This window comes from Macrobrachium nipponense, chromosome 22, assembly GCF_015104395.2.
Source record: "Macrobrachium nipponense isolate FS-2020 chromosome 22, ASM1510439v2, whole genome shotgun sequence".
In the NCBI taxonomy this organism is placed as follows: domain Eukaryota; kingdom Metazoa; phylum Arthropoda; class Malacostraca; order Decapoda; family Palaemonidae; genus Macrobrachium; species Macrobrachium nipponense.
Genome location: NC_087213.1, coordinates 64,292,776 through 64,308,206, shown reverse-complemented (window position 1 = coordinate 64,308,206; position 15,431 = coordinate 64,292,776). Strand labels below are relative to the sequence as shown.

Here is a 15,431-nt window from a genome sequence, read left to right as displayed (position 1 = left end):
CTCTCATCACATCCTTGATTCAGTCTTGTTTAATCAAGGCATGTCCTGAAGGATGGAAGGGTTGGAGATTGAGGGAGTTGTACCACACCCTTGAATCAGCTTTGTTCAGCTGGGCCAAAGTGTGGGACTCCCTCAAGCACATTACTGGCCAACACCCGCTAGAAACAACAGTTCGTTTGTATGGTGTTTTTAAGTTGCAAGGAATTAGTGGTTATTCAGCAACGGGACCAACGGCTTTACGTGACTTCCGAAGCACGTCAAGAGTGAACTTTTATCACCAGAAATACACATTTCTCACTCTTCAATGGAATGGCCGAGAATCAAACTCGATCACCAAGATGGGATGCCAACACCATAACATTCACGCCACCGAAGTGCTTAGAAACAATTGAATAAGTCATACCAAGTCGTCTTGGGATTACTTATACGTGCTGGCCATGTCATTTGGCTTGAAGACCAAAATCACTTGGCAGATTAGGTAATCACTTAGTGGTAGACACTGTTCAATGGACATGAAGCTAATGACAATGATCTGCAACCTTGCTAAATTATGTCGTGTTGAAGCCACGTGCGATTTGATAAGGACGAATTACAATCTGTCATATGGTTCAAGTCAGGAACCTACTATGTTTGCGGTAAAGGCAAAACTCCAGTACCTTACCTTTCATTACTACAATCCATTCACTCATTGCCAAAAATATTAACATTTGCCTTTCATGTACTGTACCACTTTATACAATTCACCACCCACCATGGAATTGGGCGGTTCAAACTGACAAAACTTCAGGAAGCAACCATGTGTACTATTCCCAAAAATATCAGGGAGCACCCATTTTACAGCAGTAGATTTTAAAGCACACTTATTATGGATGGAACAATGTTATTGTGCAAAATTAAATATTAAAAGGTTTAATAAAGCTGTGCATGCCTGCCATATAATTGGAAAGGAACACTATCTGACACTTGGGAAGGGGCACTGGTATTTTAATAAAGGTTTGGTGCCGACTAGGCTAACCTGGCAAGTCCTAGGTGGTAATAAGCTTTGATGCCTATCAATGACAACCTAGAACCCCCTAGAATTTAATAGAACAACCCCCCCCCCTCTTTATATGCTTTGATTGTATGGTGATCTTACGTTGAAAGTAACCGGTGGTTATTCAGCAACGGGACCAACGGCTTTATGTGACTTCCGATCCACGTCGAGAGTGAACTTCTATCACCAGAAATACATCTCTCTCGCTCCTCAGTGGAATGACCGAGAATCGAACCCGCGATCACCGAGGCGCGACGCCAACACCATACCAAACAACGCCACTGAGGAGCTTTTTTGGCTTTGATTAAACGTCTAGTCAAAAGTGGGTGATAATGATGTGCACACATACAACACACTAACAATTTTCACCTTGCATGGCTTAAAAGCACCACTGTAGATCTAGGGTAATGTATTAATTCGTCCATGATCCCATCCCTTCCTAGGGGGAAAAGTATAAAATTTTAACACAAGAATGCTTTACATAGTACATACATGTAAAATAAAACTCAATAGGTAACTGTAACACACTTTTATTGGTCAAAAGAATACAGTGGAGTGCTAGGGCATTAAAAGGACACAGTTTTGGAGTGTAGAAGGTTTTTATTGGTCAATTTCTCAATAAATTACACTCGGCCAGTGCAGCAAAATTGAGCAAAGTTGTGGACCTCCAAATAGAATAAAAAGGGGGGGAAAACCTTCATGTATATTTCCTTTTTAAAATAAATTCAAGAAAATTGTACCAGATGAAAAACAAAAATTCATTTCTAATTTATGCTTTCCATCACTGAAAAATGAAATACCTTAAGATTTATGATACACCTTCCTGACAAAAATATATGGAGAACAAGTGCGAGACCAAGAAAGGAGAAAGGGAGAGAGAGAGAGTGCGACAGGAACTAATATACTAGAAGTAGCCTGGCCTTACCTAAACAAACAGTATTAAGATAATGATAATTACGTGCAATAATTAATATTCTGTCCTACCCACCCACCCAACCCATATATCCCTCCCCCATTTGGCTTGGAATGAGCTGAACCTCTCAACACCACTGACAATCAAGAATGTAAGTCTCTGCCTTACAAGTCCACAGTGTAAATAATGTACTATTACTCAGAATATATCATAATGAAAAAAAAAAAAAACCCACAATCATGTATTTTAAAACCACGTGTTAACTAAACTCATCTCGGAACATCACATAAAAGAAATAACCATATGATTATAAATAACACACCAGGAAGCACCATTCATTCAGTTATATTAATAAAACTATGTATGGAGAATAGCGTCACTCATAAGAATTGCTAAAAAAAAAAAATAAAGAAAAAAAAATTTAAAAAAAAGGCATCTCCATTAAACAGAAATTATAATGCAAGGAGAAAACTGTAATTAATAATTTCCTTGCACTAAGCAAGGACAATGGTAGCATAATAATAATCATAATAATAATTGATATAACTACGATACGCAATAAATCCACGAGGATACATATATGGACATATGTACATATACCATTAACTATATATGGTTATACATGTAAGATTATGTATGGGTATAATCTAAATTATCGACTACATTTACCTGTTTGTCGCGTGGTGATTGTGTATCTTCTTCCTCCTTATCACTGAATAGCCTGTAATGACACTAATATAGGCCACAAATATAACAAGACATTCATAAATATAGCCCCCAAATAAAGCAATGGGCAAATACGGTATATAAATTTCTTTGGCAAAGGAAAATAATATAATACTAATAATAATCATAATAATGACAACAATAGGCATATCAATGGTAATAACCACCTGTAAAAGGATGTTAGGAAATCACACGAAAATTCCGAATATCGCCGACAATACAAAAATAAAAACGAAAAACCAAAAGAAACACATGGGGTAATTTTCCTCAATGGAGTATAGAAATCTTTTCCATGGCTTAAAAATAAGATACGGAAAGAGTAAGAATGCACATTCTGAGAGGTCAGCGAAGCCCACCCTAGCTACCCCAGTCAAAACTGTTTTGAGATTTTCTCCCTAACCACAGCAATAAAACCTACGATTACCTTGTACAAGATATACTTCTTTTTTTCTTTACAATAGGCATAACTATTATAGAAAGATTAAACCAAGTGGCATATTATATACAGAATTTGATCAACAAAAAATATTGAGTTAGCAAGAAGAGCCCTTCAATACAATAGCAGGTATTAGCAACTTGAAAGCGTTTCGTGCCGCAATAAACCCTTCCCTTAATCGGACACAATAGAAACCCATCTCTTCTAATGTAGGACGATTGCATCTCTTCAGTCCAGTCACCCTAATCTAAAAGTTTTCTTTCTAGTCCAATCCAGTGAAGGTTTATCACTGCCCGATACCCCTAAATTGACAAGAAAATCATTTTACATCTTGATGTTTTTAAATGTTGCAGCTTCACACACACCGATCCTTATGAATATCATCTCATATCGGGGGGTACATCATGACATCACGAATTAAGTATCGTAACATGTGAGATACATTGAGTCCGTAACAACCCACAACTGAAGTCTTCAAGGCAACAACAATTGGTCTGAAAAAGATAAATCACACTTTGTTCTCTCAAATTTATTGAGGGTTCCCTGAAATAAAATGGTTAGTGATTTTCCTTAAAAACTTTTGACACTTACCAACTTCCAGAAACCTACCATCACTCCCACCATCAAATCACCTCCTCTTGCCAATCGTTAACGGTGTCGACAACAAGATCACATCTGGTCAACCACTCATAATACCACCATTCCACCATCAGCAGGATTGACGATCTTATCCAAGACTGGTTGTGGGTCAGGTAAGAAGGTCAGGGGATGCTACCTCGTTTGCAGCGAGATGCCAGCCCAACCAGCCGGCAAGGTACTTCAGTGCAGCCATGCTACTGTACTACTAATATTTACATGTTTCATTGACCTTACTTTTGAACTGTAGCAAAAATTTAATTATGAAAAGCAATAAGCAGTTAACTTTTCAAATAAAATAAAAAGGCATTAGGTCTGAGCCATGTCTATAAAAAAAAAAAAAAATAATCTAAATGGCAAATGCAGATTTAAAGTAGAGCCAATTCACCTCAAATTAATTCTCAATCCTAAAACTGAGATACAATCAAATACTTTGATTGATGAGATCACCTGATTTTTTTTCTTTAATTATCATTATTCTACAAGACTCGCATTCTTTCATCAGCACACACTTATCATGGAAGTGCACCAAACACTCTGGCATCAAAAGATGGAAAGAAACTCAAAAATTGTGTACAAAAATTGAAACTTTTTAATTAAGAGCTCTTCATATCAGTAATTGGTGGTGTGCTTACCCTTTTACTAAAAAAAGTTAAGACTGCAAGGCAGTAGTTGTCATTTTAGTCGCCTTTTACGGTAAGCAGGACCTACGGTAGTAGTATCTGTTCCTGTAACAGCACTCCTTGCACTTGAGTACAGTATTATGAACTAGCTTATGGTTTTACAAGATGTAATAAATAAGAACTTGGTCATGTTACTAGATAGACAGCTGGTGGAGAAACCATAGGCAACACCATGAGGCAGTTATTCTTCATAAAAACCTTAAATTATCACTGTTCTCACACTTTCCTATCAGAATTCAGAAAATAAGGTCTTTATATTCTGAACCTTCCTACAGCCTGTCATCTTGTTGCTTCTGCTTACAATCTTAGAAACTGCAGCTTCCAGCTTATCAGATAACCACTTAATAATCTTGATTTTTTACATCCTTTATTTTTCTCTAGCCTCGGAACACATTTAACAGTAATTGATGTGCAATAATTATCCTACTGTACTACAGCAATGATTCTTTGCAGAACTTTAATGTATAGGCTTTATTCATAAAATATTTGCTGGTTAACTTAACCCTTTAACATCATCATCTTTAAAATACCCTTGGTTAAGGAGAATTCCAAAACTGCTGCTGGTTATTTTCTTTATAGCTGTATTCTATACTCAACACCTATTTTGTTCTTTTCAACAATTCCAATTAAGTCTCCTCCCATCAGTATAATTCTAGGTCATAGTACTGCCTTCTAATTCTTTGTTCTTCTGGTTTCTGACAGTATGTGAACTGCCATCTTTTCCACATTGTATTCTTATTAATTTTCATTTCAATTACTCTTCCCCCTTCTACCCCATTTGGCATTTCACCTTTTGGACCAATATCTGATTTCCACATAAACTTGTACATACTTTTTCAATGCTTTAAAGAAACACTGGAAACAATACTACATAAAATTCTGTAGAATCATAATTCTGCAAAAATGAGTCATCTATTATTACCCCTCAAACAAGTTAATTTGTTTTCTCTACCTGTGGTTGAGGATATGTTTTCACCAGATTTTTCAGAGTAATGAAGGTATTTATACATATATATATATATATATATATATATATATATATATATATATATATATATATATATATATATATATATATATATATATATATATATATATATATATATATATATACACTCTACATGAACCCAAAGATCTTGAGTGTATGCACATACTGTTTTCTTCCCCACCACTAACTCCAGTAGATGAAAGTATGCATTCTTGCCTTAGCACTGCTTGCAAAATTCTATTCCGAGGTGCTCATCCTAGACTGACCAATGCATCAAATAACTAGTTATCATTACCACTTCATCCAACTTTGTAAACTGAAAAACATTCTGCAAAGCAGTTAATAATTACATACTAAAGAAATTTTACCACACCTTCAAATAGAACACCCAGTATACAGCTTACACACACACACACACACACATTGGATTGACTGGGACCCATATTCACCTACATAGTTGGAACGAATGCGATTAAACTGGTCTGAAACTTCTTAAGGGGCTGCACATAAATATCTGCAAAGCTAATTATATACACTGGCTATGAGAGAGAGAGAGAGAGAGAGAGAGAGAGAAAGAATATTATCCTCAACCATTACATGAATTACTGTAGTCAGTACAATAACTGCTACAAAAAATGTTAAGTCATATTGTTAGTACACACTTCAAAAATCACTTTCTTCCCATCACCTAATGATGGTGTAAATAGCTTTCACTTTGAGAGTTCCATTAAAATTATGCTATTAAAGACAATAAAATATTTAAGCTATGACCCCTATAAACGATAGTATTGTACCACAGTTCCATTAAAATTGTACTATTAAAGTCTATAAAATATTTAAACTATGACCCCTATAAAAGGTAGTACTGTACCACAGTTCTAGTAATGTGATAAAATTAACTTGAGGCAATTGGAAAAAAAAAGTAAGGAGACTCAGAACTAACACCACCTGAAAAAATCAAAGACCATTAGTTTACAAAGACTCACCTGCTCATAAAGTTCCTCCGGATTGAACTATATCTAACGATTCCTAGTATCCCTGGTTGTATGTTGGATTATACATTGGGGTCACCGTTGGGCCACCACCTGGAGGACCGCCTGCACCACCCTGTAGAGACAGACAACTTTAGAGCTAAACCAAGTACTGTCCCTTCTATTAATTATACATTATGCAAGGCTGCCTATAATATAGCAACAGCTTTCTTGTTTCATTTACACAACTTAAATCAAATTTATTCTTTACGATAAGGGCATAGTCTTCCAATATATTAAGCTGAACCAAAACTGAAAAATACCCATGAAGTTAATATTCATGCAATAAATCAGCCACAACAATGTCACACATGACAACATCCTGCACTGTATCTTAACCTTTAAATTTAAACATTTTAACTCTTTATTATAGCAAGAGATTTGTTTTAATATAGGGATTAAAATACTTCACTGGTATCCTAATCCTTTCTTCCCAGTGCAATACCACAAAAGGTTAAAGAAAAATGTCAAACCTAAACTTTTCTTAAAACAAAAACTAATTTTGCTGCACAAGGATGAATTAGCAACAACCCAGTACTGATTACATATTTCTAAACTGGGATTCAGATTAAACATTATACATTAGATAAATTATCTAGCAATTACAAAATCAGCTGTGGAACAATTTCTAAATTCTTTCTGAACCAAAGGATCACTATTCATGTTATGTAAACATTTCAAGATCAACTCACAAATATGTACAGATACAGTGTGAAAAGAAACGAACTAAAATGAACATACAAAACAATACTACAGTCTCAATGTATTCTCTCTTCTAAAAACTTTTAATAACTGGCCTATATTTTTTTTTTCACCTCAAAAGAAGATAACCAATTCAAGAACTATGTACAACTTTATGTATATATATAAAAATGAGACCTCAATGAAAAAGAAAGACCACTTTGTTAATTAGTACTTAAATTCTAAATCTACCCACTTAAAATTTTGAAAATTCCACACTCAAACACCGCACTTTGAATATTTACAATTAACCAATCAATGCAAGAGAGCTGTTGCTTAATTCCAGGCCACTACAATGCAATACAATGATTTTTCTACATTTCTGCTCACTAGCGTCCAACACACACCTCATGCAGACACCCCAACTCATGACCTAGAAGAGCCAAAGTTGAGCTATAATCATCACAGGATATTGAAAGCAATATTAGACAATAAAGTACAGCAGTCTGATACGTATAACCGCATTGAAAAACAGCCAATAGGGTGCTGCTATTATCCTGGCATTTAAAAAAATAAATAAAAGGCAGTCGAAAACTTTCAGAAAGGCTGTATCTGAAGTCTCTGCTGTAGCTTTAGTCGATGCTAGACCACTTCTGTAATCAGAAGCTCATTAGAACACATACAATATTAATGACCTCAAACAATGCATCCTGTAAAGGAGTAAGTAGTTCACGAAGACATGACTTAAGTGTATATTACTCCCCAATTACTAACCTTAGCAGCTTTTAATTGCTGCTCAATTTTATCAGCTTCAGCGTGCATACCCTGTGACCGGTAGTACTCAATCCATTGTTGAGAGTAGTCAGTCATCCCACCACTTGACTGCTGCCCTGGGCCTTGGCCGTTCACCGCCGCTGCTGCCACTGCCGCCGCTGCAGACGCAGGACCTCCTGGGGCTCCTCCCAGTTGGTGGGGGGCATTGGGGACAGCTGGGGCCCCACCCACTCCTCCCTGGCCCAACAAACCACACTCAGATCACTCCAGTTCAATTACCATGACTAAGAACCTACCTTCACCCTTTTTTTTTTTTTTTTTTTTCCCTCCCTCACATTCACTCAATCTCCCTTCCACTCTTTTGAATTGCCTAGTGTTGAAAGGCACAGTTCCACTGCATGATGTGGCATTTATATTAAACACTGTAAAGGTCATGGTAACATATCAGCCCATTCTACACAGTCTAAGGAGTTCTTGATGATAAATATGCAAGCACTTAAAATGTCAGTGTATTTTAGACTAATCTCCCTAACACAACCTCTTACAAAGCTACACCAATAGCTAAAATCTAAGTCTTCATCGGTAACAGTCAAGGTTCCCTTAGGGTATTGCTAATTAACTACAAAGCATCAGTGACCAACTTGATTCTTATACATTAACTAGAATTCTGGAGGTGTCAAGGTGTGAAATTATAACCACCTTCTGTGAACAATAAAAACCTGAGATTTGCCCATAATGATTACTACTTTTTTAATATGGTTAAGAAACCCCACTATGGACTTTCTGATAGTCCTGGACCATCTAGGATTATAACTTTCCTAGGGCTCAAGAAACTGGAAAAACAACACTAACTGCAGTGTAGCCTCCTATGTATCTAGATATAATTTCAAGAATAAGTAAATAACACCACTGAATTAACACTAACTTTCATTAACAGATCTTTAAAAATCTAACAGGCAAAATTCGTTAGGTTGGACAAAAATATATTTTCTGAAAACGAGAGAAGAGAGAGAGAGAGAGAGAGAGAGAGAGAGAGAGAGAGAGAGAGAGAGAGTCCCCCCCCCCCACAACCATAAGAACTCCTCACTGTATAGCTATGGCAACATCCATCAAGTATATAACATGTTACAACAAAACACCACACCATCCATGGGAAAGATATAATTCATAACTGGCTCAAAACTACAATTACTTTGCATTCAAGTGCATGAACAAATTAAATTTTGTCTGAATTAAACTAAGTGAATGCTCGATTTTGTCAACTAATCAAACCAGTCAAACTTTTTTATAGGAATCTTTAATGTTACTTTAATTTCCAATGCAATAACCAAGTAGTGTTCTCTTTGCAAATAAACATACATTTACATCATACTTCACCTCAACTTGCGCCGGATCCTCAAAATCTTTACCATAAAGGTTTTCTCGGAAGACAACCAAGTCTAATACTGACTTTCTCTTACAGTTCTGAACATTATATCTACTATACCTTTCCGCAGCCCAATAATACTGTTTGGTATGCCTGGCCTACTCAAAACAAAAAGCAGTGGGAAAAATCTGCCTGGCTATAATGCCACGTCAGAATAATAGTCTCAAATATCTCTGGTATGCTGTCACACAGGAATGCCCCAAAACCCTTACAAATGTCTTGGTATACAATAGCTGTTCATACATGCTTACTTTAACTATGACACCTAAAGTTTAATATATTTCAGTTATAAATCCATTGGCATATAGTCCTGCAGGATCAAAAGGAAAGACCTGTAAATGCTAAAATATAACCAATCAACAATGCAAGTCACCTTAAATAAATGGGAACAGCAAACAGTAAGTGGTCTGGATACAAAATACTTTTCTGTGTTAGTAAAATTAGACTAATATGTAAAAGGCAAACAATGATACACTGCCTTCACATTTTCATCATACCAATATAGCAAATACGAAAAACCACCATATCACTTGCTCAAGTAAAATACCTCACTTATTTCCTTATCTAACTTACATGTTCATTGACAAAACTACAGTAGCTTTCAATGTAGAAATCCCCAAAAAGCATTTGGGAAAGAGTCAAAAATACATTTAGGATGAAAGGAATTAATTATCAGATAGTTTAATCATAGAACTAAAATTCTCATCTCTTGGGCTGGCCACATAATAATGTAGTTACATGAAGCACAGAGACCTTAATTTAAACTGCATCAAATCCTGGAGGGCAGCATAGTAATAAAGATAAAAATTAAAGTATATACAGTCACTACACAGAATATCAACAAATTCCACGTGACAGGCTTCCAGTTTATATTAAGTTTAATCAAAAGAAATTAGTGCATAGCAAAATAAACAATCTTAGGGGAAAATTAAATTAAGGAGGTTTATGCTTAAACTGCTGACAATGGCCGATATACTGTTTATCTGTATATCTGGAACATACCCATAACACAATCTGCAATTTCAAAAAATGGTGAGTGACAAAAGCATTATTATATTGATATAAGCAGCACAATACAAATTATCCTGTCTATGAAAAGTGTTATGCATGAATAAAAAGAATGAAAACTAATGCTTATTATTAATACCATACCACCTAAATAACATTCTTAGCTCAATACTATATAAAATACAATTTATATATTCATTTTCTCTTTACCTTCCAATGTTCTAGTTCTATCCCATTGGTATTAAAGGACAAAAAGCACTTTCAATCATAAATATCCACTTACAATGAACCCACTGAATAGTATGCAAGGGAAAAGTCAAACAATGCTAGAATATCTGTGTAACCTGATCATTACAGTCAAACCAAACGAGGAGCTTTACACCTACTTTAAAGAAAATTAAGACTATGTACTGATATGTATTTAATGACTAAGAAGCTAGCTATACTAGCCAGAAGACACTTGGCTATTACATAAAAAATACCACACAACCTAACCTCACAAACTACAACACAGAGAGAGAGAGAGAGGAGAGAGAGAGAGAGAGAGAGAGAGAGAGAGAAGAGAGAGAGCGAGACAGAGATGAGAGAGAGAGAGAGAGAATTATATTATTTGATAAGTCCAAGTCACACATTTGAACTCAAAGAGCTTGCTCCAAGGATTTGTTCATTGTTACAAAATGGCTGAAAATTAAGTGGGAAGAGACCACATAAATTGTAAAACCAAAAAGGAATGAGGCTGAAGGGTAAACATATGCCACATAGAAATTCTAGAATCCTCTACAAAGCATCAAACAACACACAAGTTCACTGTAGGTAGTAAGCCCCCTAAAAGGGGATGCAGGCACTTAAATTGTGTTAAAAAATTATAAAATTTTTTATTACAACCCAACATTTTAGGATAACACATGTCTACAAGAACTTCCATGCTTTACTTGCATTCATTATAAGTGAGTCCAGTTCTCAAGACAATTTTTTACTTCTTTTTATTGAACCCTTCTTTACCACCAGCATTCAAGACTATTGCATAGTACTGGGTACATGGGGTTACAGACATACTACCAACCTTCCACTTCTCAGTTCTAGACTCCTTATGATTTGTGTAATTTGCTTGAAGGGTTTAGAGGAACAGACAGTACTGGCGTGCTCAGGATGGTGGTACACACTGCCAGGCATATGATATTTTTGCTGGCTACCTAGATTCAGACATTTGGATATATACTGTGTATACATTACATATGCACACAAATTCATATATATAATGATAAAAACTAGTATTTGAAAAAAATTGTAAGCTCTCTAAAATAGATGGAGAAAAAAAAGTTACATGGCAACACTCATTTGTGGTACGTACCGAGTGTGGCAACTCAAGTGGAAGGGAAGTTAGGGTACGTCATTTCACCTTGCGCTTCAGGACAGTTATCATCTAAAGCATTGTAGTCTGATGCTGTTGTTTATTACAAGCGAAAAAAAAGAGGCAACAAAGAAAGTTTGTTTTTCTTAGACATACAAGCCTGAAAATGTAAAACATCTACACAAAATTATGAAAACTTATAATTTTATTTTTCTGTGATTCTCTTGTCTTTCTCTGGAGATACTTCAGTAAAAGTATGACCTATTTTCTTTCTATTTAATAAATTATCAGAAAAATCGGTTCGGTATCTAACAATGTTCACGTTTGGTTAAGCTTTTGGTAAAGGGGTTAATGAACCCTAAGCCCATTATGGATTTCAACTTCTACAATTCATCAGAAGCCATCAATATAGTAAATACCAATATACGAATATCAGTAATATACATAGATTTATAGGATTTTACTTGAACCACCTATAAATTGGCCATTCAACTTGATATAAAATTTTTGACAACTTCCCCTTTTATTTTAGCATTAGCAAAAATTTTCCTAATTGTAATACTGGACTCTTAAGTCCGTTCGTAATTTTTCCAGCCAGTGTGTCTAAGAACTTGCAATGCAATTTTCATAGTAATTGATTTTATGTTTACCTTGACTTTTAATCTTTCTATATATAGTCACTGTGCTTTATGTACTATCGCTAGTGATTGTCTTTTGGCAAGTTATCCCACCATTAAGTACTTGCAATCGTTTGCTTTTGGATCTGTGATACGTTCATCCTGCCTTGGCCCACTTGACCAGCCTGGGCAACCTTTTATTTCATTCATATCTGCACTAAAATGAGGGACCTAGACTCAATGCCCATCATGCTGGAGGCAGTAGTGTTCTATGTAATTTTTGTGTAAGTAGTGTTACGGCTTAGTTGATGGATTAAGTGGTTTTGCTTCACCTCTACCTAACAACAACATTTAAAATTTCCAAGTCTTCCAGCTACTGAGTACTTTGCCCCGAGGCACTTAAATCTAGGAAAGTGGACGCGCATGTGCCCAATGGACAGCTGACCATCACAGTGAACATCAACTGGGTATACTATGGGTGAAGTGGTTAAGGCCAATTCTAAACCATGTTAGGATAATACCAGATCTGTTATGATTAAAACCCAAACTCCAAATCCAAGAATTTTTAATATTTCTACTTCCTATTTGTGGACAAAAAGGGGGAAGTCCATCTCTTCTGCCATTTCTTACAAATGCACCTGGTCATGAATGTAACCTCTGTTGACAATAATTGTGCATGACACTGCGCTTCACTCTCCTCTTTTATGACATGTTTAAATTGTGAAGGGGAACCAAGGAAGTGTAATGATGTAGGCACTTGGTAGGTTGGATCTCTGGGTAAATAAAGTCAGTTTTTTATATCTGCCTTTGATTTATCCTGACACACTGGTCTACACGATCAACAAATAGTAGCAGTGTGTGGTTGTGGCAGGAAGATTAACTTGTAGTTTAGAAGGTAAGAAGTCTTAAACATAAGTAATGTCAGCGAATGTGGTGGGCGGCTGGTGTTGCCAATTTTCAATGCTGATAGGGGCTACAACTGCTGGACACAAGTGAAACCATGGCAGCTTGTCACAAGTATTGAGAAAAAGAAACACGCTGTGGTTGTTGCCCTGTTATTCCTAGAAGGAAGTGAGGTAAGGAGCAAGATTTTCAAGAAGTGGACAGACAAAGATGGAATGAAGGTTTTGCTAAACACTTGGAAGAGTGATAAAAGAAGGATGAGATGGCAGCAGCGTATGAGGCATGGACAAGGTTTGACAGCTACAATTAAGAGAAGGAACATATATGTAATGGTAATTGCTGTATAGCAAAGAAAGATGAAGGAAAGGAAAATGCATCTTTGAGAAATTCTGCAGCAAGGAGGCATTCGAGCAGGTGTTGGAGGTGCCTGTTCTCGTGACTGTTCTAGAATCTGAAGCAGTTTTGTGGAACTTGACAGGTGCCGAAGTGTCGTGAGAAATGCAGAGACTTCTGATGCAATACTTCGTCGAGAAACTTCTAAATTGTTCCGGTAATCTCGGGAGTTTGTGTCGTTCGCCGTAGGACCTGCCCCCAGAATGCCGTATACATACGACGGACGAAGTAGAAGACAGATCATCAGTTAAGTCACAGAGTAAGAGATCATCAGTAAGAGCCACAGATCAGATTATCAGTGAGAGCTCAGCAGCAGAGATCAGAGATCATCAGAGTGAGATAAGATAAGAAGGAACCTACGAAGGATCAGAGAGGAAAAGTCAGTCGAGAGAGTGGTTGAATTCTGGTCAAGTCGTCGTCAGAAGTTGACGACAGAGGCATTTCGACGTAGAGCAAGACTTCAGAGAAGAAACGTTCTGCAAGAGGTTTAGAGAAGTTCCTGCCCTTCAAGTATCAAGAATAGACATTTTCTGCAATATGGAGTCAAGAAGATGTCTGCAATCGCAGTTCTCCTTTAGTGAACCCATCGCTTCGAGTCGCAAAAATGGCCAGCAAGTATTTGAATTACCTCACTGTTCCCCCAGTTCACGCATTGTAAGATTTTGCCTATTTTGTGTAATAGGAGATACCATTCTGCATTTATCTTTGTTAGTAAGCTTATAAATAAACCTTTGTTGTGTTAGTGTTTCTTTCTATATTCGTATCCCCAGTTTCAACTGTTGGTGTTGAATTCTTTTTGTTTATCATTATAAAGAACTTGGAGTGGACCTCTCTCTCTCGGGGTTCGTAACATTGTGGCAACCTTGCTTAGAATATATCCAGCACTTTTACAGTTTGAAACAGGGAGAATATAGAAAGAACCAGAATGAGTGAGGTGGTGAAAGAGTTTATACAGTCGGTTAAGCTCCTAGGTCTAGAGGGGAATGATCTCCGTGAGTATGTTGAAAAGAAAGAGAGAAGTATGAGAGAGATGAAAGAGCAGCTGAGAGAGAAGTAATGAAAATGCAGCAAGAGAAAGAGAGAGAAGCAATGAAAATGCAGCAAGAGAGAAATGTTGGTAATGCCGCAGAAAATTGCATGAATTGGAAATTGCTCGGTTAAGGGAAAGTACTCGTAACAGTCGGACAGGCGATAACGAAAACGGAGCAGATAGGTTAGGTATGAGTGCAGTGCTGAAATTAGTACCAAAGTTTGATGAGTAAGATGTAACGAAATATTTCATGTGTTTTGAGAAGTTAATGGAAAGAGTATGTTCTCCTAAAGAAATGTGGACTTTATATCTACAGTCAGTTTTGAGTGGTAGGGAGGGCACTTACTGTGTATATTTGCATGTCTAAGGAGGAATGTGATAATTATATCGTGAAAGAAACTGTTCTTAGCGCGTATAGGCTATTACCGGAGGCGTACCATAAGAAATTTAGAAATCTGAGAAAGGATGAAAATATTACGTATGCAGAATACGGTAAGTAGTTAGAAAGGCTGTTTTTCAATTGGTTAACTTCTGCTAAAGTTGATGATTTTGAGGATTTGAAGAACTCAGTGTTGTTAAAAAACTTCATTGTTAGAAAACTTTAAAGATAACGTATCCCCTGAGATTAAAGCTTTATGCAGAATTGTTCCCCTGCTGGTTAATTCTTGTTTCTCTTTAGAAAAAAAAAAAATAAATAAGTTTATTTCATTTTTTCTTTTTTGGGAGGACGTGTAATGGTAATTGCTGTATAGCAAAGGAAGATAAAGGAAAGGAAAACAAATCTTCAAGAAATTCTGCAGCA

General features: G+C 36.3%; 1 protein-coding gene across 16 annotated transcripts in view; it reads right to left on the bottom strand.

Moving 5' to 3' along the window:
* Nucleotides 1-1,547: 1,547 nt before the first annotated feature.
* The window catches only part of LOC135198758 (far upstream element-binding protein 1-like), a 77,169-nt gene continuing 63,285 nt past the window's right edge, over nt 1,548-15,431 (bottom strand). For 14 of the 16 annotated variants that reach the window (XM_064226655.1, XM_064226662.1, XM_064226657.1 and 11 more), the window contains 3 exons: nt 7,902-8,138; nt 6,402-6,522; nt 1,548-3,602 (listed from right to left, as the gene is read on the bottom strand). In XM_064226655.1, the coding sequence (XP_064082725.1) occupies nt 6,445-6,522; nt 7,902-8,138 (315 nt within the window). In that variant the 3' untranslated portion in view covers nt 1,548-3,602; nt 6,402-6,444. The remainder of the gene's footprint in view (nt 3,603-6,401; nt 6,523-7,901; nt 8,139-15,431) is intronic. The other 2 variants (XM_064226667.1, XM_064226668.1) reach the window with 1 other exon arrangement.